Genomic DNA, 26,346 nt, shown 5'->3' on the forward strand with positions numbered 1-26,346 from the left:
CGTATTGGGACTGCGCTCAATCGTTTTCTCCGGCAAAATTACGTCGGAATAGTGCCAGATAGAATTCATTCCAGCACTTTTAGAAATCACGAAAATTTTCGCCAAAAATGCAAAGGGGTTAGCCTTACTTTTTTTTTGGGCAAAAAACTTTTGATCCCAGATTTGATTTAAATGACCCTTACCTGACTAATTGGTCACCCAGGAACTCAGAAAACGCAGCAAAAAGGGCGTGGGATCAACAGGAGCGAAATTAGGAAGAAAAAACCAGCTGCTGAAAAATGTCGAAAACTCTGGTTCTCGTTTTCTGGCCGTAACTTTTCATCCGTTGCTCGCAGCGTATTGGGACTGCGCTAAATCGTTTTCTCCGGCAAAATTACGTCGGAATAGTGCCAGATAGAATTCATTCCAGCACTTTTAGAAATCGCGAAAATTTTCGCCAAAAATGCAAAGGGGTTAGCCTTACTTTTTTTTTGGGCAAAAAACTTTTGGTCCCAGATTTGATTTAAATGACCCTTACCTGACTAATTGGACACCCAGGGACTCAGAAAACGCGGCAAAAAAGGCGTGGGATCAACAGGAGAGAAATTACGAAGGAAAAACCAGCTGCTGAAAAATGTCGAAAACTCAGGTTTTCGTTTTCTGGCCGTAACTTCTCATTCGTTGCATGCAGCGTATTGGGACTGCGCTCAATTGTTTTCTCCGGCAAAATTACGTCGGAATAGTGCCAGATAGAATTCATTTCAGCGCTTTCAGAAATCGCGAAAATTTTCGCCAAAAATGCAAAGGGGTTAGCCTTACTTTTTTTTTGGGCAAAAAACTTTTGGTCCCAGATTTGATTTAAATGACCCTTACCTGACTAATTGGACACCCAGGAACTCAGAAAACGCGGCAAAAAAGGCGTGGGATCAACAGGAGAGAAATTACGAAGGAAAAACCAGCTGCTGAAAAATGTCAAAAACTCAGGTTCTCGTTTTCTGGCCGTAACTTTTCATTCGTTGCATGCAGCGTATTGGGACTGCGCTCAATCGTTTTCTCCGGCAAAATTACGTCGGAATAGTGCCAGATAGAATTCATTCCAGCACTTTTAGAAATCGCGAAAATTTTCGCCAAAAATGCAAAGGGGTTAGCCTTACTTTTTTTTTGGGCAAAAAACTTTTGGTCCCAGATTTGATTTGAATGACCCTTACCTGACTAATTGGTCACCCAGGAACTCAGAAAACGCAGCAAAAAGGGCGTGGGATCAACAGGAGCGAAATTAGGAAGAAAAAACCAGCTGCTGAAAAATGTCGAAAACTCTGGTTCTCGTTTTCTGGCCGTAACTTTTCATTCGTTGCATGCAGCGTGTTGGGACTGCGCTCAATCGTTTTCTCCGGCAAAATTACGTCGGAATGGTGCCAGATAAAATTCATTCCAGCACTTTTAGAAATCGCGAAAATTTTCGCCAAAAATGCAAAGGGGTTAGCCTTACTTTTTTTTTGGGCAAAAAACTTTTGGTCCCAGATTTGATATAAATGACCCTTTCCTGACTAATTGGTCACCCAGGAACTCAGAAAGCGCAGCAAAAAGGGCGTGGGATCAACAGGAGCGAAATTAGGAAGAAAAAACCAGCTGCTGAAAAATGTCGAAAACTCTGGTTCTCGTTTTCTGGCCGTAACTTTTCATTCGTTGCTCGCAGCGTATTGGGACTGCGCTCAATCCTTTTCTCCGGCAAAATTACGTCGGAATAGTGCCAGATAGAATTCATTCCAGCGCTTTCAGAAATCGCGAAAATTTTCGCCAAAAATGCAAAGGGGTTAGCCTTACTTTTTTTTTGGGCAAAAAACTTTTGGTCCTAGATTTGATTTAAACGACCCTTAACGGACTAATTGGACACCCAGGAACTCGGAAAACGCAGCAAAAAGGGCGTGGGATCAACAGGAGCGAAATTAGGAAGAAAAAACCAGCTGCTGAAAAATGTCGAAAACTCTGGTTCTCGTTTTCTGGCCGTAACTTTTCATTCGTTGCTCGCAGCGTATTGGGACTGCGCTAAATCGTTTTCTCCGGCAAAATTACGTCGGAATAGTGCCAGATAGAATTCATTCCAGCACTTTTAGAAATCGCGAAAATTTTCGCCAAAAATGCAAAGGGGTTAGCCTTACTTTTTTTTTGGGCAAAAAACTTTTGGTCCCAGATTTGATTCAAATGACCCTTACCTGACTGATTGGACACCCAGGAACTCAGAAAACGCGGCAAAAAAGGCGTGGGATCAACAGGAGAGAAATTAGGAAGGAAAAGCCAGCTGCTCAAAAATGTCGAAAACTCAGGTTCTCGTTTTCTGGCCGTAACTTTTCATTCGTTCCTCGCAGCGTATTGGGACTGTGCTCAATCGTTTTCTTTGGCAAAATTACGTCGGAATAGTGCCAGATAGAATTCATTTCAGCGCTTTCAGAAATCGCGAAAATTTTCGCCAAAAATGCAAAGGGGTTAGCCTTACTTTTTTTTTGGGCAAAAAACTTTTGGTCCCAGATTTGATTTGAACGACCCTTACCTGACTAATTGGACACCCAGGAACTCAGAAAACGCAGCAAAAAGGGCGTGGGATCAACAGGAGAGAAATTACGAAGGAAAAACCAGCTGCTGAAAAATGTCGAAAACTCAGGTTCTCGTTTTCTGGCCGTAACTTTTCATTCGTTGCTCGCAGCGTATTGGGACTGCGCTCAATCGTTTTCTCCGGCAAAATTACGTCGGAATAGTGCCAGATAGAATTCATTTCAGCGCTTTCAGAAATCGCGAAAATTTTCGCCAAAAATGCAAAGGGGTTAGCCTTACTTTTTTTTTGGGCAAAAAACTTTTGGTCCCAGATTTGATTTGAACGACCCTCACCTGACTAATTGGACACCCAGGAACTCAGAAAACGCAGCAAAAAGGGCGTGGGATCAACAGGAGAGAAATTACGAAGGAAAAACCAGCTGCTGAAAAATGTCGAAAACTCAGGTTCTCGTTTTCTGGCCGTAACTTTTCATTCGTTGCATGCAGCGTATTGGGACTGCGCTCAATTGTTTTCTCCGGCAAAATTACGTCGGAATAGTGCCAGATAGAATTCATTCCAGCACTTTTAGAAATCGCGAAAATTTTCGCCAAAAATGCAAAGGGGTTAGCCTTACTTTGTTTTTGGGCAAAAAACTTTTGGTCCCAGATTTGATTTGAATGACCCTTACCTGACTAATTGGTCACCCAGGAACTCAGAAAACGCAGCAAAAAGGGCGTGGGATCAACAGGAGCGAAATTAGGAAGAAAAAACCAGCTGCTGAAAAATGTCGAAAACTCTGGTTCTCGTTTTCTGGCCGTAACTTTTCATTCGTTGCATGCAGCGTGTTGGGACTGCGCTCAATCGTTTTCTCCGGCAAAATTACGTCGGAATAGTGCCAGATAAAATTCATTCCAGCACTTTTAGAAATCGCGAAAATTTTCGCCAAAAATGCAAAGGGGTTAGCCTTACTTTTTTTTTGGGCAAAAAACTTTTGGTCCCAGATTTGATTTAAATGACCCTTACCTGACTAATTGGTCACCCAGGAACTCAGAAAGCGCAGCAAAAAGGGCGTGGGATCAACAGGAGCGAAATTAGGAAGAAAAAACCAGCTGCTGAAAAATGTCGAAAACTCTGGTTCTCGTTTTCTGGCCGTAACTTTTCATTCGTTGCTCGCAGCGTATTGGGACTGCGCTCAATCGTTTTCTCCGGCAAAATTACGTCGGAATAGTGCCAGATAGAATTCATTCCAGCGCTTTCAGAAATCGCGAAAATTTTCGCCAAAAATGCAAAGGGGTTAGCCTTACTTTTTTTTTGGGCAAAAAACTTTTGGTCCTAGATTTGATTTAAACGACCCTTAACGGACTAATTGGACACCCAGGAACTCGGAAAACGCAGCAAAAAGGGCGTGGGATCAACAGGAGCGAAATTAGGAAGAAAAAACCAGCTGCTGAAAAATGTCGAAAACTCTGGTTCTCGTTTTCCGGCCGTAACTTTTCATTCGTTGCTCGCAGCGTATTGGGACTGCGCCAAATCGTTTTCTCCGGCAAAATTACGTCGGAATAGTGCCAGATAGAATTCATTCCAGCACTTTTAGAAATCGCGAAAATTTTCGCCAAAAATGCAAAGGGGTTAGCCTTACTTTTTTTTTGGGCAAAAAACTTTTGGTCCCAGATTTGATTCAAATGACCCTTACCTGACTGATTGGACACCCAGGAACTCAGAAAACGCGGCAAAAAAGGCGTGGGATCAACAGGAGAGAAATTACGAAGGAAAAACCAGCTGCCGAAAAATGTCGAAAACTCAGGTTCTCGTTTTCTGGCCGTAACTTTTCATTCGTTGCTCGCAGCGTATTGGGACTGTGCTCAATCGTTTTCTCCGGCAAAATTACGTCGGAATAGTGCCAGATAGAATTCATTTCAGCGCTTTCAGAAATCGCGAAAATTTTCGCCAAAAATGCAAAGGGGTTAGCCTTACTTTTTTTTTGGGCAAAAAACTTTTGGTTCCAGATTTGATTTGAACGACCCTTACCTGACTACTTGGACACCCAGGAACTCAGAAAACGCAGCAAAAAGGGCGTGGGATCAACAGGAGAGAAATTACGAAGGAAAAACCAGCTGCTGAAAAATGTCGAAAACTCAGGTTCTCGTTTTCTGGCCGTAACTTTTCATTCGTTGCTCGCAGCGTATTGGGACTGCGCTCAATCGTTTTCTCCGGCAAAATTACGTCGGAATAGTGCCAGATAAAATTCATTCCAGCACTTTTAGAAATCGCGAAAATTTTCGCCAAAAATGCAAAGGGGTTAGCCTTACTTTTTTTTTGGGCAAAAAACTTTTGGTCCCAGATTTGATTCAAATGACCCTTACCTGACTGATTGGACACCCAGGAACTCAGAAAACGCAGCAAAAAAGGCGTGGGATCAACAGGAGAGAAATTACGAAGGAAAAACCAGCTGCCGAAAAATGTCGAAAACTCAGGTTCTCGTTTTCTGGCCGTAACTTTTCATTCGTTGCTCGCAGCGTATTGGGACTGCGCTCAATCGTTTTCTCCGGCAAAATTACGTCGGAATAGTGCCAGATAGAATTCATTCCAGCACTTTTAGAAATCGCGAAAATTTTCGCCAAAAATGCAAAGGGGTTAGCCTTACTTTTTTTTTGGGCAAAAAACTTTTGGTCCCAGATTTGATTCAAATGACCCTTACCTGACTAATTGGACACCCAGGAACTCGGAAAACGCAGCAAGAATGGCGTGGGATCAACAGGAGCGAAATTACAAAGGAAAAACCAGCTGCTGAAAAATGTCGAAAAATCAGGTTCTCGTTTTCTGGCCGTAACTTTTCATTCGTTGCATGCAGCGTGTTGGGACTGCGCTCAATCCTTTTCTCCGGCAAAATTACGTCGGAATAGTGCCAGATAGAATTCATTCCAGCGCTTTCGGAAATCGCGAAAATTTTCGCCAAAAATGCAAAGGGGTTAGCCTTACTTTTTTTTTGGGCAAAAAACTTTTGGTCCTAGATTTGATTTAAACGACCCTTAACGGACTAATTGGACACCCAGGAACTCGGAAAACGCAGCAAAAAGGGCGTGGGATCAACAGGAGCGAAATTAGGAAGAAAAAACCAGCTGCCGAAAAATGTCGAAAACTCAGGTTCTCGTTTTCTGGCCGTAACTTTCCATTCGTTGCTCGCAGCGTATTGGGACTGCGCTCAATCGTTTTCTCCGGCAAAATTACGTCGGAATAGTGCCAGATAGAATTCATTCCAGCACTTTTAGAAATCGCGAAAATTTTCGCCAAAAATGCAAAGGGGTTAGCCTTACTTTTTTTTTGGGCAAAAAACTTTTGGTCCCAGATTTGATTCAAATGACCCTTACCTGACTAATTGGACACCCAGGAACTCGGAAAACGCAGCAAGAATGGCGTGGGATCAACAGGAGCGAAATTACAAAGGAAAAACCAGCTGCTGAAAAATGTCGAAAAATCAGGTTCTCGTTTTCTGGCCGTAACTTTTCATTCGTTGCATGCAGCGTGTTGGGACTGCGCTCAATCCTTTTCTCCGGCAAAATTACGTCGGAATAGTGCCAGATAGAATTCATTCCAGCGCTTTCGGAAATCGCGAAAATTTTCGCCAAAAATGCAAAGGGGTTAGCCTTACTTTTTTTTTGGGCAAAAAACTTTTGGTCCTAGATTTGATTTAAACGACCCTTAACGGACTAATTGGACACCCAGGAACTCGGAAAACGCAGCAAAAAGGGCGTGGGATCAACAGGAGCGAAATTAGGAAGAAAAAACCAGCTGCTGAAAAATGTCGAAAACTCAGGTTCTCGTTTTCTGGCCGTAACTTTTCATTCGTTGCTCGCAGCGTATTGGGACTGCGCTCAATCCTTTTCTCCGGCAAAATTACGTCGGAATAGTGCCAGATAGAATTCATTCCAGCACTTTTAGAAATCGCGAAAATTTTCGCCAAAAATGCAAAGGGGTTAGCCTTACTTTTTTTTCTGGCAAAAAACTTTTGGTCCCAGATTTGATTCAAATGACCCTTACCTGACTGATTGGACACCCAGGAACTCAGAAAACGCGGCAAAAAAGGCGTGGGATCAACAGGAGAGAAATTACGAAGGAAAAACCAGCTGCCGAAAACTGTCGAAAACTCAGGTTCTCGTTTTCTGGCCGTAACTTTTCATTCGTTGCTCGCAGCGTATTGGGACTGCGCTCAATCGTTTTCTCCGGCAAAATTACGTCGGAATAGTGCCAGATAGAATTCATTCCAGCACTTTTAGAAATCGCGAAAAGTTTCGCCAAAAATGCAAAGGGGTTAGCCTTACTTTTTTTTTGGGCAAAAAACTTTTGGTCCCAGATTTGATTTAAATGACCCTTACCTGACTAATTGGACACCCAGGAACTCAGAAAACGCGGCAAAAAAGGCGTGGGATCAACAGGAGAGAAATTACGGAGGAAAAGCCAGCTGCTCAAAAATGTCGAAAACTCAGGTTCTCGTTTTCTGGCCGTAACTTTTCATTCGTTGCTCGCAGCGTATTGGGACTGCGCTCAATCGTTTTCTCCGGCAAAATTACGTCGGAATAGTGCCAGATAGAATTCATTTCAGCGCTTTCAGAAATCGCGAAAATTTTCGCCAAAAATGCAAAGGGGTTAGCCTTACTTTTTTTTTGGGCAAAAAACTTTTGGTCCCAGATTTGATTTGAAGGACCCTTACCTGACTAATTGGACACCCAGGAACTCAGAAAACGCGGCAAAAAAGGCGTGGGATCAACAGGAGAGAAATTACGAAGGAAAAACCAGCTGCTGAAAAATGTCGAAAACTCAGGTTTTCGTTTTCTGGCCGTAACTTTTCATTCGTTGCATGCAGCGTATTGGGACGGCGCTCAATCGTTTTCTCCGGCAAAATTACGTCGGAATAGTGCCAGATAGAATTCATTCCAGCACTTTTAGAAATCGCGAAAATTTTCGCCAAAAATGCAAAGGGGTTAGCCTTACTTTTTTTTTGGGCAAAAAACTTTTGGTCCCAGATTTGATTCAAATGACCCTTACCTGACTAATTGGTCACCCAGGAACTCAGAAAACGCAGCAAAAAGGGCGTGGGATCAACAGGAGCGAAATTAGGAAGAAAAAACCAGCTGCTGAAAAATGTCGAAAACTCGGGTTCTCGTTTTCTGGCCGTAACTTTTCATTCGTTGCTCACAGCGTATTGGGACTGCGCTCAATCGTTTTCTCCGGCAAAATTACGTCGGAATAGTGCCAGATAGAATTCATTCCAGCACTTTTAGAAATCGCGAAAATTTTCGCCAAAAATGCAAAGGGGTTAGCCTTACTTTTTTTTTGGGCAAAAAACTTTTGGTCCCAGATTTGATTTGAATGACCCTTACCTGACTAATTGGTCACCCAGGAACTCAGAAAACGCAGCAAAAAGGGCGTGGGATCAACAGGAGCGAAATTAGGAAGAAAAAACCAGCTGCTGAAAAATGTCGAAAACTCTGGTTCTCGTTTTCTGGCCGTAACTTTTCATTCGTTGCATGCAGCGTGTTGGGACTGCGCTCAATCGTTTTCTCCGGCAAAATTACGTCGGAATAGTGCCAGATAAAATTCATTCCAGCACTTTTAGAAATCGCGAAAATTTTCGCCAAAAATGCAAAGGGGTTAGCCTTACTTTTTTTTTGGGCAAAAAACTTTTGGTCCCAGATTTGATATAAATGACCCTTTCCTGACTAATTGGTCACCCAGGAACTCAGAAAGCGCAGCAAAAAGGGCGTGGGATCAACAGGAGCGAAATTAGGAAGAAAAAACCAGCTGCTGAAAAATGTCGAAAACTCTGGTTCTCGTTTTCTGGCCGTAACTTTTCATTCGTTGCTCGCAGCGTATTGGGACTGCGCTCAATCCTTTTCTCCGGCAAAATTACGTCGGAATAGTGCCAGATAGAATTCATTCCAGCGCTTTCAGAAATCGCGAAAATTTTCGCCAAAAATGCAAAGGGGTTAGCCTTACTTTTTTTTTGGGCAAAAAACTTTTGGTCCTAGATTTGATTTAAACGACCCTTAACGGACTAATTGGACACCCAGGAACTCGGAAAACGCAGCAAAAAGGGCGTGGGATCAACAGGAGCGAAATTAGGAAGAAAAAACCAGCTGCTGAAAAATGTCGAAAACTCTGGTTCTCGTTTTCTGGCCGTAACTTTTCATTCGTTGCTCGCAGCGTATTGGGACTGCGCTAAATCGTTTTCTCCGGCAAAATTACGTCGGAATAGTGCCAGATAGAATTCATTCCAGCACTTTTAGAAATCGCGAAAATTTTCGCCAAAAATGCAAAGGGGTTAGCCTTACTTTTTTTTTGGGCAAAAAACTTTTGGTCCCAGATTTGATTCAAATGACCCTTACCTGACTGATTGGACACCCAGGAACTCAGAAAACGCGGCAAAAAAGGCGTGGGATCAACAGGAGAGAAATTACGAAGGAAAAACCAGCTGCCGAAAAATGTCGAAAACTCAGGTTCTCGTTTTCTGGCCGTAACTTTTCATTCGTTGCTCGCAGCGTATTGGGACTGTGCTCAATCGTTTTCTCCGGCAAAATTACGTCGGAATAGTGCCAGATAGAATTCATTTCAGCGCTTTCAGAAATCGCGAAAATTTTCGCCAAAAATGCAAAGGGGTTAGCCTTACTTTTTTTTTGGGCAAAAAACTTTTGGTTCCAGATTTGATTTGAACGACCCTTACCTGACTAATTGGACACCCAGGAACTCAGAAAACGCAGCAAAAAGGGCGTGGGATCAACAGGAGAGAAATTACGAAGGAAAAACCAGCTGCTGAAAAATGTCGAAAACTCAGGTTCTCGTTTTCTGGCCGTAACTTTTCATTCGTTGCTCGCAGCGTATTGGGACTGCGCTCAATCGTTTTCTCCGGCAAAATTACGTCGGAATAGTGCCAGATAGAATTCATTCCAGCACTTTTAGAAATCACGAAAATTTTCGCCAAAAATGCAAAGGGGTTAGCCTTACTTTTTTTTTGGGCAAAAAACTTTTGATCCCAGATTTGATTTAAATGACCCTGACCTGACTAATTGGTCACCCAGGAACTCAGAAAACGCAGCAAAAAGGGCGTGGGATCAACAGGAGCGAAATTAGGAAGAAAAAACCAGCTGCTGAAAAATGTCGAAAACTCTGGTTCTCGTTTTCTGGCCGTAACTTTTCATCCGTTGCTCGCAGCGTATTGGGACTGCGCTAAATCGTTTTCTCCGGCAAAATTACGTCGGAATAGTGCCAGATAGAATTCATTCCAGCACTTTTAGAAATCGCGAAAATTTTCGCCAAAAATGCAAAGGGGTTAGCCTTACTTTTTTTTTGGGCAAAAAACTTTTGGTCCCAGATTTGATTTAAACAACCCTTACGTGACTTATTGAACACCCAGGAACTCAGAAAACGCAGCAAAAAGGGCGTGGGATAAACAGGAGAGAAATTAGGAAGGAAAAGCCAGCTGCTCAAAAATGTCGAAAACTCAGGTTCTCGTTTTCTGGCCGTAACTTTTCATTCGTTGCTCGCAGCGTATTGGGACTGCGCTCAATCGTTTTCTCCGGCAAAATTACGTCGGAATAGTGCCAGATAGAATTCATTTCAGCGCTTTCAGAAATCGCGAAAATTTTCGCCAAAAATGCAAAGGGGTTAGCCTTACTTTTTTTTTGGGCAAAAAACTTTTGGTCCCAGATTTGATTTGAACGACCCTTACCTGACTAATAGGACACCCAGGAACTCAGAAAACGCAGCAAAAAGGGCGTGGGATCAACAGGAGAGAAATTACGAAGGAAAAACCAGCTGCTGAAAAATGTCGAAAATTCAAGTTCTCGTTTTCCGGCCGTAACTTTTCATTCGTTGCTCGCAGCGTATTGGGACTGCGCTCAATCGTTTTCTCCGGCAAAATTACGTCGGAATAGTGCCAGATAGAATTCATTTCAGCGCTTTCAGAAATCGCGAAAATTTTCGCCAAAAATGCAAAGGGGTTAGCCTTACTTTTTTTTTGGGCAAAAAACTTTTGGTCCCAGATTTGATTTGAACGACCCTTACCTGACTAATTGGACACCCAGGAACTCAGAAAACGCTGCAAGAAGGGCGTGGGATCAACAGGAGAGAAATTACGAAGGAAAAACCAGCTGCTGAAAAATGTCGAAAATTCAAGTTCTCGTTTTCCGGCCGTAACTTTTCATTCGTTGCTCGCAGCGTATTGGGACTGCGCTCAATCGTTTTCTCCGGCAAAATTACGTCGGAATAGTGCCAGATAGAATTCATTTCAGCGCTCTCAGAAATCGCGAAAATTTTCGCCAAAAATGCAAAGGGGTTAGCCTTACTTTATTTTTGGGCAAAAAACTTTTGGTCCCAGATTTGATTTAAACGACCCTTACGTGACTTATCGGACACCCAGGAACTCGGAAAACGCAGCAAAAAGGGCGTGGGATCAACAGGAGCGAAATTAGGAAGAAAAAACCAGCTGCTGAAAAATGTCGAAAACTCTGGTTCTCGTTTTCTGGCCGTAACTTTTCATTCGTTGCTCGCAGCGTATTGGGACTGCGCTCAATCCTTTTCTCCGGCAAAATTACGTCGGAATAGTGCCAGATAGAATTCATTCCAGCGCTTTCGGAAATCGCGAAAATTTTCGCCAAAAATGCAAAGGGGTTAGCCTTACTTTTTTTTTGGGCAAAAAACTTTTGGTCCTAGATTTGATTTAAACGACCCTTAACGGACTAATTGGACACCCAGGAACTCGGAAAACGCAGCAAAAAGGGCGTGGGATCAACAGGAGCGAAATTAGGAAGAAAAAACCAGCTGCCGAAAAATGTCGAAAACTCAGGTTCTCGTTTTCTGGCCGTAACTTTTCATTCGTTGCTCGCAGCGTATTGGGACTGCGCTCAATCGTTTTCTCCGGCAAAATTACGTCGGAATAGTGCCAGATAGAATTCATTCCAGCACTTTTAGAAATCGCGAAAATTTTCGCCAAAAATGCAAAGGGGTTAGCCTTACTTTTTTTTTGGGCAAAAAACTTTTGGTCCCAGATTTGATTCAAATGACCCTTACCTGACTAATTGGACACCCAGGAACTCGGAAAACGCAGCAAGAATGGCGTGGGATCAACAGGAGCGAAATTACAAAGGAAAAACCAGCTGCTGAAAAATGTCGAAAAATCAGGTTCTCGTTTTCTGGCCGTAACTTTTCATTCGTTGCATGCAGCGTGTTGGGACTGCGCTCAATCCTTTTCTCCGGCAAAATTACGTCGGAATAGTGCCAGATAGAATTCATTCCAGCGCTTTCGGAAATCGCGAAAATTTTCGCCAAAAATGCAAAGGGGTTAGCCTTACTTTTTTTTTGGGCAAAAAACTTTTGGTCCCAGATTTGATTTAAACAACCCTTACGTGACTTATTGAACACCCAGGAACTCAGAAAACGCAGCAAAAAGGGCGTGGGATAAACAGGAGAGAAATTAGGAAGGAAAAGCCAGCTGCTCAAAAATGTCGAAAACTCAGGTTCTCGTTTTCTGGCCGTAACTTTTCATTCGTTGCTCGCAGCGTATTGGGACTGCGCTCAATCGTTTTCTCCGGCAAAATTACGTCGGAATAGTGCCAGATAGAATTCATTTCAGCGCTTTCAGAAATCGCGAAAATTTTCGCCAAAAATGCAAAGGGGTTAGCCTTACTTTTTTTTTGGGCAAAAAACTTTTGGTCCCAGATTTGATTTAAACAACCCTTACGTGACTTATTGAACACCCAGGAACTCAGAAAACGCAGCAAAAAGGGCGTGGGATAAACAGGAGAGAAATTAGGAAGGAAAAGCCAGCTGCTCAAAAATGTCGAAAACTCAGGTTCTCGTTTTCTGGCCGTAACTTTTCATTCGTTGCTCGCAGCGTATTGGGACTGCGCTCAATCGTTTTCTCCGGCAAAATTACGTCGGAATAGTGCCAGATAGAATTCATTTCAGCGCTTTCAGAAATCGCGAAAATTTTCGCCAAAAATGCAAAGGGGTTAGCCTTACTTTTTTTTTGGGCAAAAAACTTTTGGTCCCAGATTTGATTTAAACAACCCTTACGTGACTTATTGAACACCCAGGAACTCAGAAAACGCAGCAAAAAGGGCGTGGGATAAACAGGAGAGAAATTAGGAAGGAAAAGCCAGCTGCTCAAAAATGTCGAAAACTCAGGTTCTCGTTTTCTGGCCGTAACTTTTCATTCGTTGCTCGCAGCGTATTGGGACTGCGCTCAATCGTTTTCTCCCGCAAAATTACGTCGGAATAGTGCCAGATAGAATTCATTTCAGCGCTTTCAGAAATCGCGAAAATTTTCGCCAAAAATGCAAAGGGGTTAGCCTTACTTTTTTTTTGGGCAAAAAACTTTTGGTCCCAGATTTGATTTGAACGACCCTTACCTGACTAATTGGACACCCAGGAACTCAGAAAACGCAGCAAAAAGGGCGTGGGATCAACAGGAGAGAAATTACGAAGGAAAAACCAGCTGCTGAAAAATGTCGAAAATTCAGGTTCTCGTTTTCCGGCCGTAACTTTTCATTCGTTGCTCGCAGCGTATTGGGACTGCGCTCAATCGTTTTCTCCGGCAAAATTACGTCGGAATAGTGCCAGATAGAATTCATTTCAGCGCTTTCAGAAATCGCGAAAATTTTCGCCAAAAATGCAAAGGGGTTAGCCTTACTTTTTTTTTGGGCAAAAAACTTTTGGTCCCAGATTTGATTTGAACGACCCTTACCTGACTAATTGGACACCCAGGAACTCAGAAAACGCTGCAAGAAGGGCGTGGGATCAACAGGAGAGAAATTACGAAGGAAAAACCAGCTGCTGAAAAATGTCGAAAATTCAAGTTCTCGTTTTCCGGCCGTAACTTTTCATTCGTTGCTCGCAGCGTATTGGGACTGCGCTCAATCGTTTTCTCCGGCAAAATTACGTCGGAATAGTGCCAGATAGAATTCATTTCAGCGCTCTCAGAAATCGCGAAAATTTTCGCCAAAAATGCAAAGGGGTTAGCCTTACTTTATTTTTGGGCAAAAAACTTTTGGTCCCAGATTTGATTTAAACGACCCTTACGTGACTTATCGGACACCCAGGAACTCGGAAAACGCAGCAAAAAGGGCGTGGGATCAACAGGAGCGAAATTAGGAAGAAAAAACCAGCTGCTGAAAAATGTCGAAAACTCTGGTTCTCGTTTTCTGGCCGTAACTTTTCATTCGTTGCTCGCAGCGTATTGGGACTGCGCTCAATCTTTTTCTCCGGCAAAATTACGTCGGAATAGTGCCAGATAGAATTCATTCCAGCACTTTTAGAAATCGCGAAAATTTTCGCCAAAAATGCAAAGGGGTTAGCCTTACTTTTTTTTTGGGCAAAAAACTTTTGGTCCCAGATTTGATTTAAATGACCCTCACCTGACTAATTGGTCACCCAGGAACTCAGAAAACGCAGCAAAAAGGGCGTGGGATCAACAGGAGCGAAATTAGGAAGAAAAAACCAGCTGCTGAAAAATGTCGAAAACTCTGGTTCTCGTTTTCCGGCCGTAACTTTTCATTCGTTGCATGCAGCGTGTTGGGACTGCGCTCAATCGTTTTCTCCGGCAAAATTACGTCGGAATAGTGCCAGATAGAATTCATTTCAGCGCTCTCAGAAATCGCGAAAATTTTCGCCAAAAATGCAAAGGGGTTAGCCTTACTTTATTTTTGGGCAAAAAACTTTTGGTCCCAGATTTGATTTAAACGACCCTTACGTGACTTATCGGACACCCAGGAACTCGGAAAACGCAGCAAAAAGGGCGTGGGATCAACAGGAGCGAAATTAGGAAGAAAAAACCAGCTGCTGAAAAATGTCGAAAACTCTGGTTCTCGTTTTCTGGCCGTAACTTTTCATTCGTTGCTCGCAGCGTATTGGGACTGCGCTCAATCTTTTTCTCCGGCAAAATTACGTCGGAATAGTGCCAGATAGAATTCATTCCAGCACTTTTAGAAATCGCGAAAATTTTCGCCAAAAATGCAAAGGGGTTAGCCTTACTTTTTTTTTGGGCAAAAAACTTTTGGTCCCAGATTTGATTTAAATGACCCTCACCTGACTAATTGGTCACCCAGGAACTCAGAAAACGCAGCAAAAAGGGCGTGGGATCAACAGAAGCGAAATTAGGAAGAAAAAACCAGCTGCTGAAAAATGTCGAAAACTCTGGTTCTCGTTTTCCGGCCGTAACTTTTCATTCGTTGCATGCAGCGTGTTGGGACTGCGCTCAATCGTTTTCTCCGGCAAAATTACGTCGGAATAGTGCTCGAACTAATTAATTTCACCACTTTTCGGAATCGCGAAAATTTTCGCCAAAAATACAAAGGGGTAAGCCTTGCTGTTTTTCTGGGCGAAAAACTTTCAGTCCCCGATTCGATTTGTATGACCCTTTTCTGACCAAATGAACCCCCAGGAACTCAGAAAACGCAGCAGAAAGAGCGTGGGACCAACAGGAGAGAAACGACGACGAAAAGATCACCAGCTGAAAAATGTGAACAACACGGGTTCCGGTTTTTTGCCTGTAACTCTTGATCTTTTCCTCGCAGCGTATTGGGATTGCGCCCAATCGATTTTTCTCGTAAAATTACTTCGGAATAGTGCATGAAAGAATTCATTTCAGCAGTTTTCAAAATCGCGAAAATTCATGCCATAAATGCGAGGGGGCCTTCCTGTTGTTCACGATTTTTGATCAAAAAATCCTCTGTCTCAGATTCGATTTGTCTGACCTTTTTCTGACCCATTAGACCCCCGTGACAGCAGAAAACGTACCAAAATGAGCGTAGGACCAAAAGGAGAGAAATTACGAATGAAATCTTCCAATTCTTGGCCGTAACTTTTAGCCTGCTGCATTTCGCGGCTTCAGGCTATACGCAATTGACATCTCCCGCAAGATCACATCGACATAGGGTATCCACAAACCAATTCTATCATTTCTCAAAATCGGCAAATTTCAGGCTGAAAAATTTCAACGAGGCAAATTTCCATCTTTTTTTTGCGAATCTGGAGCCAAAAACTTTCCGTTTCGTAATTTTTTCGAACGATACTTCGTCGACGAATTGGACCCTAAAGAAATTCGAAAAGGCCGTCAAAATCTGTGGAAAATAAATCCAAAGAAAGACGAGCAAATTTTCAATCATTTATTCATTTTAATGCAGGTTGCATCAAGTACTAATGATAGAGTATCATTCATGTTATGTTCTGCGAAAGAGCATTACACCTGCACGCAGGCCATTACTTAAGTAATACCTCCAATTTACGATAATCACTGTATTTCACAATATCCCTCATTTTTAGCATGAGATGATATTCGTTGCACTTTTTTTTCTGACGTAATATTTAGATTTATTATTCAATATTTAATCATTCTTTTGCATTGCTATGTGACCTCGACTGTAATATATTGCAGTTCACTGTATTATACAAGTTACGTTCCATACTGACACCCGATGGATGGTTGTAGAATTCGTACGCAAACACTATTTACCTGTGCAAATCTAGATAATTAAATTGATGGCATGAAATTTTGTTTCAAACCTACAGACTGATAAATTTATTAATCATTTTCAATCACACACGCCAAAAAATTCACTATCTGTGCGGCCCAAAAGTCAAACCCTCATGTTAGATTACCCGCCACACATTTTTGTCAGCAGCTGACATCGAACAGGCGTCACCCGTGGGCGTCACCATCATTTTCAGGATGCTGCTAATCCACCTCGGGTTATACCTGGAATAGTAATAAATATTTTCAATATAAGAACACATCAAAAATATTGTGTAAGTATTACTATAATCAATTAAATAACTAATATTATAATAAATTTTATTAGCGCATTAATAGCTACTGAATTTCTGCTTGCGCAAAAAATGAATTGAAATAATTTATTGTAAACATGACAAGTTTGAAAAATTTTAGATAAAATAAAAAATTTTATTGAAATATAATTGCAATTATCATTAAATATCATTAAAATGTTAAACTCACCTAGCACAAATCCTCGTCCTCCTCGTCAACCTTGTTCTCTACGTCTTCCTCGCCCTCCTCCTCGTCCACCTCCGACCACCGCCAACAACCACCGATAACCACCTCGGGTTATACCTTGAATAGTAATAAATATTTTTAGTGTAAGATCACAACAAAAATATAGTGTAAGGATTAATATAATTCGTTAATTAATTAATAATTTAATAAATTTCATTAGCGCATTTATAGCTACTGAATTTGTGCTTGCGCGAAAAATTAATTTTCTGTCCCTTGTCCCCAACCTCCACTTTCTACTCCAACTCCTGTACTCCCACTCCAACTTCTAATTCTACTCCTACTTCTGACCCTACTCTTGATCCTATTCCTACTCCTGATCCTACTCCTAATTCTACTACTACTCCTGATCGTACTCCTATTTCTACTCCTACTCCTACTTCTGATTCTGCTTCCACTTCTACTCTATTCAATACTTTGGAATGTTATACTCACATTACACAAATCCTAGTCATCCTCGTCCATCTTGCTCTCCTCGTATTTCTCGTTCTCCTCCTCGTCCACCTCCGAACACACCCAACCATCACCAAAAACCTCCAATAACCACTGATAACCACCTCGGGTTATACCTGGAATAGTAATAAATATTTTCAGTACAAGAACACATCAAAAATATTGTGTAAGGATTAATATAATTTTTTTATTGACACGTTATACCAAGAAGATTGAGAAAATTATAAAAAATGAACGAAATTTTGTTAGCGCATTGATAGCTACTGAATTTAGGCTTGCGCGAATAACGATCTGAAATAATTCATTAAAAACATGCCAAGTGTCAAAATTTTTAGATAAAATATAAATACAATTGCCATTAAATATTATAAAAGTGTTTTATTCACCGTGCAGAAGTCCTCGTCCTCCTCGTCCACCTTGTTCTCCTCGTCCTCCTTGTCCTGCTCCTCCTCGTCCACCTCGATCAGCCGCAACCACCCCTAACCACGTCCGACCACCTCCAAACACCGCCAACCACCTCCAACGACCACCGCTAACCACCTCGGGTTGTACTCCGAATATTAATAAATGAGCGGTTGTCCCGGAAGTCAAGTTTCACCAGGTAGTGGACCTGGAGCGCCGAAACTACGGAGCGCTTGTCCTGGAAATCAAGTTTCACCAGGTAGTGCAGCTTGAATGCAGAAACTACGGAGCGCTTGTTCCTGGAGTCGAGTTTCACCAGGAAGCGGACCTGGAGCGTAGAAACTACGGGGCGCTTGTCCTGGAAGTGGAGTTTCACCAGGTAGCGGACCTGGAGCGCCGAAACTACGGAGCGCTTGTCCTGGAAATCAAGTTTCACCAGGTAGTGCAGCTTGAATGCAGAAACTACGGAGCGCTTGTTCCTGGAGTCGAGTTTCACCAGGAAGCGGACCTGGAGCGTAGAAACTACGGGGCGCTTGTCCTGGAAGTGGAGTTTCACCAGGTAGCGGACCTGGAGCGCCGAAACTACGGAGCGCTTGTCCTGGAAATCAAGTTTCACCAGGTAGTGCACCTTGAATGCAGAAACTACGGAGCGCTTGTTCCTGGAGTCGAGTTTCACCAGGAAGCGGACCTGGAGCGTAGAAACTACGGGGCGCTTGTCCTGGAAGTGGAGTTTCATCAGGTAGTGGACCTGGAGCACAGAAACTACGGAGCGCTTATCCTGGAAATCAAGTTACACCAGGTAGCGGACCTGGAGCACAGAAACTACGGGACGCTTGTCCTGGCAGTCAAGTTTGCACCAGGAAGCGAACCCGGAGCGCAGGATCCAGGAGGTAGAGAACCCGGTACTCAAAATTTGCGGAGCGCGATTTTCATACGTCCGCTCTACTGCGCGGTCGGTTCCGGACTGAGAAATTCGGCTAACTGATTTTCGTCTATATGGATCAAGAGAAAAAAAATTTTTGGTGACATCACTTTCTGAACATCCGAACATCCAAAATTTGGTTTCGAACTTTAATACTATGTATGTATGATGTACGATGTATGATGATTTTAGTTTTCACATTTCAGACAAGAAATGCGCACCTTATCTTTCCTGCCGTTTCCAGACTCAAGCGGCTAGGCCCTTCGATGGTCAGCCGTTGACTAAAGATGTATTCTTCAGTTAACGGGTCAGCTAATAATTACGCTGTCGTCCTGCTACAGTTGGATGATAAAAAATTTTGCTCGTACCTTTCAAATGTGTGTTAAAATAAACTCGAAGTTTTATGAACCTTCGTTCTTTCCGAGGTTTTTTCTCTCCCTGTGAAAAAAAAAATCGCCTACAGTCACCTTTTTAGGCCTTTACATCAGGACACTGCGTTAAATATATACTGTCTCACATACGGAGCATTCATTTCATCTCGATCAAAATTAGCGCATTCGTGATGTATTACAGTTACTCTCAACTTTTTTTTATACGAACACTTTTCGACAACAATTCTGCTTCTCTACCCAACGTAGATACTTCACTTGCGACGAGCTAAAACAGCGTTTCGATTCTATGCCTATGAAAATTCAAGATCGAGAGAGCAAATGAGAAGTTGTTGGAATAATTATGAATACTAATGTTATGGAATACATCGAGCGCGCGTCGAATAGAATCCCATTTCGAAATGAATAATTCTTCAAATTTCATATTATAGCCGTATTATTGTAGATAATATGATTTGTCTCCTGGAAAATTATGAAAGTTACAGTATGCATTACGTATTAATCGTAAATAGATCATCTATATTAATATCGTACATGGACCGCATATGCATATACGAGTACATATACTTTTTGGTCTCTGCGTCATTATTACATCTGATCTATTATTATTTATGATCTATGTATACATTCTTCTCTCGGGTACCTATACTTCAATTAAATCACTGTTTTGCTACGAATTTTGAAAGAAATTTATTCTCATTATTAATTTCTTGTATCGCCGGCTTGGGCTTACCATTGCGAAGACTGTGTTACTCGGAAGGTGAATGCAGCCAGCATCATGTCGAAATCGGTAACTCTCTGATGTTCTGCAATAAGTTCTCAACTCTAGCATTGGAACATCTCAGGGAGCGCAAGCGCATGACGATTTTCGGTTGTCACACCAAAGCCCAGTAGGGCAACTGTTTTTATATTCTTCAACCAACGTCCTACATTATCAAACGTTGCTTTGGTAGAAATAAACTTGCCAAGTTTCTTCACTCCACGACGCGACTGCATGGCTTCCCATAAGCTCGTTATAAGCAAGTGACGTCACAACGGTCGCATTCGGTAGACCCATGTATGTCTGGTTGTCATTGTTTGCTGCGTTAGGCGTATACCTAAGGCTCACAGCTGCTCACAAAGTATTGACGAAGGACACTCAGTCCTTGATCTCCATGGCGATAAGATTGCACTGGACAAAAAATACAGGTCCAAACACGTTAGATAAATGATTATTTATCTGACACCGATTTTTTAATAAACTCAAAAAGAATATCTCATTGACGTATGAGTAAGTTATTTGGACATGCTTGTACGACAGAACTTAAGCTTTACCAGTCACTAGGAACATTTGCAAAATTATTATCTAAAAAAATTCGCCAACACAGCAATTTCATCACTTCTCCGAACAAGTTGAAACAAATCTCCGCTTTCTACTCTTTCAGATTTCAAACCAATAATTGAATAATTTTTTCAAACTTACCACGGTCCACAATATCGTAACGACAAATTGATCCTGATCTTCCATCGAAAGAAACCTCTTTCAAATTATTAGCCATATTAACGAAGTGATTAAAATCAACTCATTAATTGAAAGTGCCTGCATATTAAGTTGATATATTTCGCAATTTGTCAACTATTCCTTTTTACATATGCCATGTAAAATGGTATTACAGGATTTGTTTGCTTCAAAGTATAAGTGAATTTTGTAAAATCTGAACATGAGTTTCACGGCTTTTATGGAAGGTGAAATAGTACTTGATAACTAGCGTGCACTAGAAAAAAATGGTACAGCCGCAAAAAAATTGCCGTGTGGATTCTATAGTTGCATTTGAATAGACTGATAAAAGATTGGATGAAACATTATTTTCCATAGTTTGCGTTAGTTTGCTAAGCTGGACACTTTATAGATTTACTTGAATGATGTGACTTGAGGGATGTGTTCACGAGGAATTGGTCAGGATGAATATTGTCACATGCCAACTACTACTGTCACAAACTGCCTTTATTTTTTATCATTAATGTATATTATTTATTATAAATAAGTTAGAAACATTGATTTCATTTTGGGTTTTTTGGGGAGTGTTTACAGTTTTTTTTATACACACAGAAAGAATACCCAACATATTATGCTTTCAGAAAAATGTATACTTTTTTTTTGTTTTTTTTTTTTCTTTTTTTGTTTTGACAAGAAATGATTTACAAATGAACTATAGCCACAAATTGCGTCATTCACTCGCTTTGGGTCAGGCAGCAGACGGAGGGTTTCTTGCTCTGTCTCTTGTTAAACTCACACAGTCATTCAACCGCACACCTGTGTATACATATCCCTCATCGCTTGTTCTTCACTCTGCGTATCACACACACTCTCGCATTGGCCAACCCACTTGCTCCTGTACTCGTCACTCACTCACTCATTCGCTTGCTTACTCACATCTCCTTTTCATGCACACTGAAAACCAAGCTGTATTATTAATATTATTATTATTGTTATTATTATTAATATTATTAATATTAATATTATTATTAATATTATTATTATTCAATATTATTTTTTGTTATCTCTTAATATTATACTTTTTGTCCAATGTATTTATATATTTTTCATATAAATTCCAGTGTCCAACTGAAAAGTAGGTATGACATAATTACTGTCCCCTATAATAGTAATATTATATATTTATGTATATATATACACGTGTATATATATATATATATATATATACATATATACATATATATATATATGTGTGTGTGTGTGGACACTATGTGTGCATATATACACACACACACGCACACACATATATCGATGCAATGTTCACACAGTGTCAAAGTACGACTTTCAGGCTGCACATGACTGAACGCCTTACTTATTCAACTGTAATTATTTAATTGAATTCACTTATATTTAAAAAAAAAAAAAAAAAAAAATAAAAAAAAAATAAAACACTGTATAGAATTTATATTTCGTGCTAGTATTCTCTGGGCTAAGGGTAAAGGTTGTACACAACACGCCCCCACAAAAATGAGGTGATAATAATTATTATTTTATACATACGCGTATTACGTATCATTATTTTACGGCGACGGATACAATTATTATTACCAACAGAGATTACTTGCAGCGGGCAGCGCGCCGGCCAGCATTAGCGAGCGCAGGCAGTGAGCAGTTCATACGTACGTACACAGACTGTAAAAGGTGGATACATGCGAGCGAGGTACATGACTCTGACTAGAGGTATTATCGTATTATCATTAGCAGTGCCATGTCTCTTGCCGCGCAACAGATAACGCCGCGCCAACGTGTTAACGACCCCACGTTTGTTTTCGTTTCTTTGTTTTTGTTTTGTTTATGTTTTTTTTGTTTTGTTCTTTTATTAATTTTTTTTTTTGCCAGAAATTTTGTTTGTTTTTCTCACCATTTTAAACTCCGTTTTTCAGTTTCGCTTCAAATGGTACAACCCGAGTTTTATTAGTAATTTTTATAACGTTCGTTCCATGTCTCTCGGAGCGTATTAATATTATCATTATCATTAATATTAATATTATTATTATTATTCATATTATTATATTTATTATTATAATGTAGGTATGTAGAATTTGTGCGCCTCTTAGGGCAGGCCCCTACTTTATCCGAGCTCCAGCAACGGAGGAGAGAGCGGCAGGAATTATGCGACAGGATGAATATTCCCCTTATCCTATTCGCCTTCACCTCCGGATTATCTAAACTCACATCAAAACAGATGCCGTTTTCTAATATTTTCATGACTTTTAATGTTATATATGGTAATTAAATTTTTTTTTTCTCTCTCTCTTCTCTCCATGTAAAGGGAAAAGTTTCTTCTTACTTTTCTTTCTTTTTGGTATCTTTTGCTATTCTATGTTTTATTTTCTTCGCGTATAATATATATGTACATGGATACAGGTATACATGTCTGTATACACATATCCACTCACACATATGTTATAATATTTTTATGACGAATAGTAAATTTGATTCACATGAAGAACTAACTCTTACTCATTTCTTGCGTAGATTAGAATATATAAACAAACAAAATATTAGACATGAAAACAAAAACAAAACAAAAAAAAAAACACTTTGGTTTTTTGCATCTAACGAAGGTCTTGCAATAAAAACACCACACTAATAAATGGCACTAGAATTGCTCTCACTTGGATCACCGACTATATTCGTGATGGCAAAAACTTGTCCCGTTTTACTGCGAACATATTCGCATTGCTAATCATTTTTTTGGATGCTCAGCGAATTATCATAATAGTTACGGGACAAAATTCTGACAAACTAGCACAGACAACTGCAGTGCCACCACCATATGCTTGTCATTTGCGGTATATCCGTGTTTAATTATATTTATTTTTATATATATATATTTTTAATATTTTTTTTTTCCACCTTTTTCATATTTTCTTTCTTTCCTTCTTTTTTCCATCCTCTCTCTACTTTTTCTTTCCTTACTGTTTTTCCTATAGTTTTATATATTAATATAAAAATGAGGCGATGTCACAGTCAGCCGGGCTTGATCAACTAAACTAAGCTATAAAAAGGTAACAAATTCAACAAAGAGTATGAAATTAAAATCAGTTTGTTGGGTTTTGACAGTGAAAAAGTTAGAAAAGAACGTATACAACGTTCCCAGATTTAGGTCCTTGTTTTGTTTGTTTGTTTGTTTATTTGTCGCTGGAATCCCCCCCATGCATAATTTTCTACCTAAGGTTGGTACACTTCTGACGAAGCGGCGATGCGTCGATGACACCACAAACGTGTTTTTCGTTTTCATGGGACATTTCTTTTTTCATCTCTTGTAGATACTTTGTTTTCTTCCATCTTGTTTGTTGTCACTCGCTCAACAAAGTCCATATTTGTTTCCATGATCTGATACGGGGTCGACAGAAGCAGCTTTTATCCAGCCTGTTCATCGGAGGTATTTCACTTACACCAGATTGTACTCCTTCAAGTTGGACTGAAGAATCGTGTCCTTCACCGCCGCAAACACAAATCTGATGTTTTCCGTGTCTGTCATAAGGAGAAATAATAACAACATTAAAGAACAGTTTATAATCCTTAAATTTACATCTATTCTAATGGAAAATTGGTCTCAACCAATCTTTCCTAAAAAAAAATAGAAGGACCAAAATTGACAGTTGCAAAAAACTATTATCATATAACAACTCGACAAACTGTTAAAAATGAAAATACTCTTCAAATAATCTTTCAAATTGTAATTTGATTGGTGGCAATACGTTATTACACTTTGCCTATTCGGTTTAGTCACATCAGTCGCAACGGTTATTGGGTAATTTGGAACTCTTGATATATGTGTTAAACATTGTATTCGACTTTTGGAACACTGAAGTAAAGAGCAAATCCAAAAGTTTTAAACATGAATTTTTTTTTTTTTTTAAATGATGCGTGTTGTTTTTGATACGAGGTGAAATTAAACCAAATAGACAAACTGTACTCCATTCAAAATCTTCTTATTGCTGTCTTTTTATATCATTGAATAAAATTTTCTTTTAGTGAGATAACAGACCTTACATTATTTCATATTGCATTGATATTCGCGTATCATATTTCTATCACACTTGCAAACTATTCGAAAGTACTATTGATAATGCAAATCATCATTGATTTCACGTTCCAAAAATTGTAAACTCAAAGTAGTCCAGCTTTCCCTTAACAATATCACCGTAGGCGATCAACTTATTCGAGAACATAATTGTCATGCAATAAATTGATATAACATACATTTAATGAATGGAAAGACCTAACGGACACTCAACGCATTGCAACAAGCTTTATGACTGTGGTTTAATTATACATTTAGTATGATGCATGCGAGATAAGCAATGTTTTATACATATGAGATTAGCTCTGTGACTTTTCGCTGGGACTGTCAGTGAACAAGAATCAAAAGTTAGATATAGAATTAATTTTTTATTTTCACAGAAGTTGAAAGTCCCAGAGATAAACACACATGATTAATATTTTTCTCACGTACTCATTTGTTTATATTTATTTTTTTCAATATGTCGAATTCATTCTGGACCATAAGTATAGACATTCAGTTCAAATAAAAATAAAGAGGTATCTATAGTGTTACCACAATAACTCTTATGTCTATAGGTAGATAAAATAAAACTTACCATGTATTTATTTGAAGCATGCAATATTGAAATACACATTTCATGCGCGTGCAATTTTAGTGTAAGACAGTTTTAGGGCCAAACGCAATTGCTGAGGATGATTTGATCGCATCGTATATATTCGAGAAGTGTTAATGTGAATATGAAAAATAAGTGCTGTATACCAAGGTGAATCTTAGTAGAATAAGCTGTTCATTATATTTGTATGCATGCATCTGTATATTATAAATGTATTTTTCATTTCTTCCAATACGAGGATGCGGTCAAATTATCTGTCAATATTCAAGGTTTGAAGAATTAAGATGTTTATTCTCATATTTTTCATGATTTGAATATATTTTTGTGAACAGCATAGTACTCGATTCACTTTGAAAAAATAACTTTTGTTTTTTATTCCTTAGTTCTTTTTTTTTTTCAATTTCCAATTTCTGTCATGTATAGTTGCAAACTAAAACTCTAAACATTTATTCCAGACATCATTCTGGGCAATGCACTGTGCAATTTTTCTTGAAATTTGAAGAGATATATTGTAATTACGCGTAAACATGTATAGTGCAAACGACAAAAGTTTTAATCTCCCATCACTTTAGTAAATATGGAGATCTTACAAAACAAGAAAATTTTTTGCTCTTTCAAATCAACCTAATCACGCTTTGATTCTTCGATTATGTATTTTACGAATGAAATTTAAACCAGAAAAAAAAAATCATTGACATAAAGAAAGTACTTCGTTTCGTCATAATCTCTAACAATATTCCAAAGCATCGCTCGTTTTAAATTTTTACCATACTATTAAAGGAACAGAGCTAACATCCATGGTTAATAATAATATCCTAATATAATATTTCATTAAAGACTATGAAATTTATAATAGTCACACTTGCAAGCGACAATTCTGCAATTTTAATTTCATAAAACGTTATTGGATTTGCAAAGCTTGTGGCTTTGAAGGTTTGACAAATTATCGAAAGGAACATAAAACATTGTGGAAAATTAATACTTGCTTTAGAAATGAGTACTATTCAGTACACCTAAAATAATATAACTGATATTTATACGGCAACGAAAACAATTCGAAGACCAGAAAATACCAAAAAACGTAGATTTTGTATATGAGAAAGTAGATCGGTTTTGGCAGCGTTTTTTTTCTTCTCCATATATTTTTAACTGCAAACATAATCCTATCTTAAATTTTTTGTAACCTACACGTGTCTTGCTACGAATGAAAATCCATGGACCAAAATTAGCATGTATTATTTACGTTACACATTGTGTATGCTTTATTGACGTAATACGCCAAAAGTATAAACAATTGAAAAAACGAATTACGATGGTCGATTTATGCAAGATTGAACTCCTTCAGAGCACTTTGCATTATCGTATCCTTTACGGCGCAAAAGACAAGCTTGATGTTCTCTGTGTCTGTTTATCAGGCCCGTATATGCAGCATGCAACACAATACACA

General features: G+C 39.8%; 1 protein-coding gene across 6 annotated transcripts in view; it reads right to left on the minus strand.

Annotated features, from left to right (window-relative positions):
• Nucleotides 1–22,033: 22,033 nt before the first annotated feature.
• The window catches only part of LOC107227517 (guanine nucleotide-binding protein G(q) subunit alpha), a 31,640-nt gene continuing 27,327 nt past the window's right edge, over nt 22,034–26,346 (minus strand). For 3 of the 6 annotated variants that reach the window (XM_046739098.1, XM_046739099.1, XM_046739096.1), the window contains one exon: nt 22,034–23,751. In XM_046739098.1, the coding sequence (XP_046595054.1) occupies nt 23,669–23,751 (83 nt within the window). In that variant the 3' untranslated portion in view covers nt 22,034–23,668. Of the gene's footprint in view, nt 23,752–24,229; nt 26,304–26,346 lie in introns of those variants that run through there. The other 3 variants (XM_046739097.1, XM_046739095.1, XM_046739100.1) reach the window with 2 other exon arrangements.

The sequence above is a fragment of the Neodiprion lecontei genome, chromosome 4 (genome assembly GCF_021901455.1).
Source record: "Neodiprion lecontei isolate iyNeoLeco1 chromosome 4, iyNeoLeco1.1, whole genome shotgun sequence".
Lineage (NCBI taxonomy): Eukaryota > Metazoa > Arthropoda > Insecta > Hymenoptera > Diprionidae > Neodiprion > Neodiprion lecontei.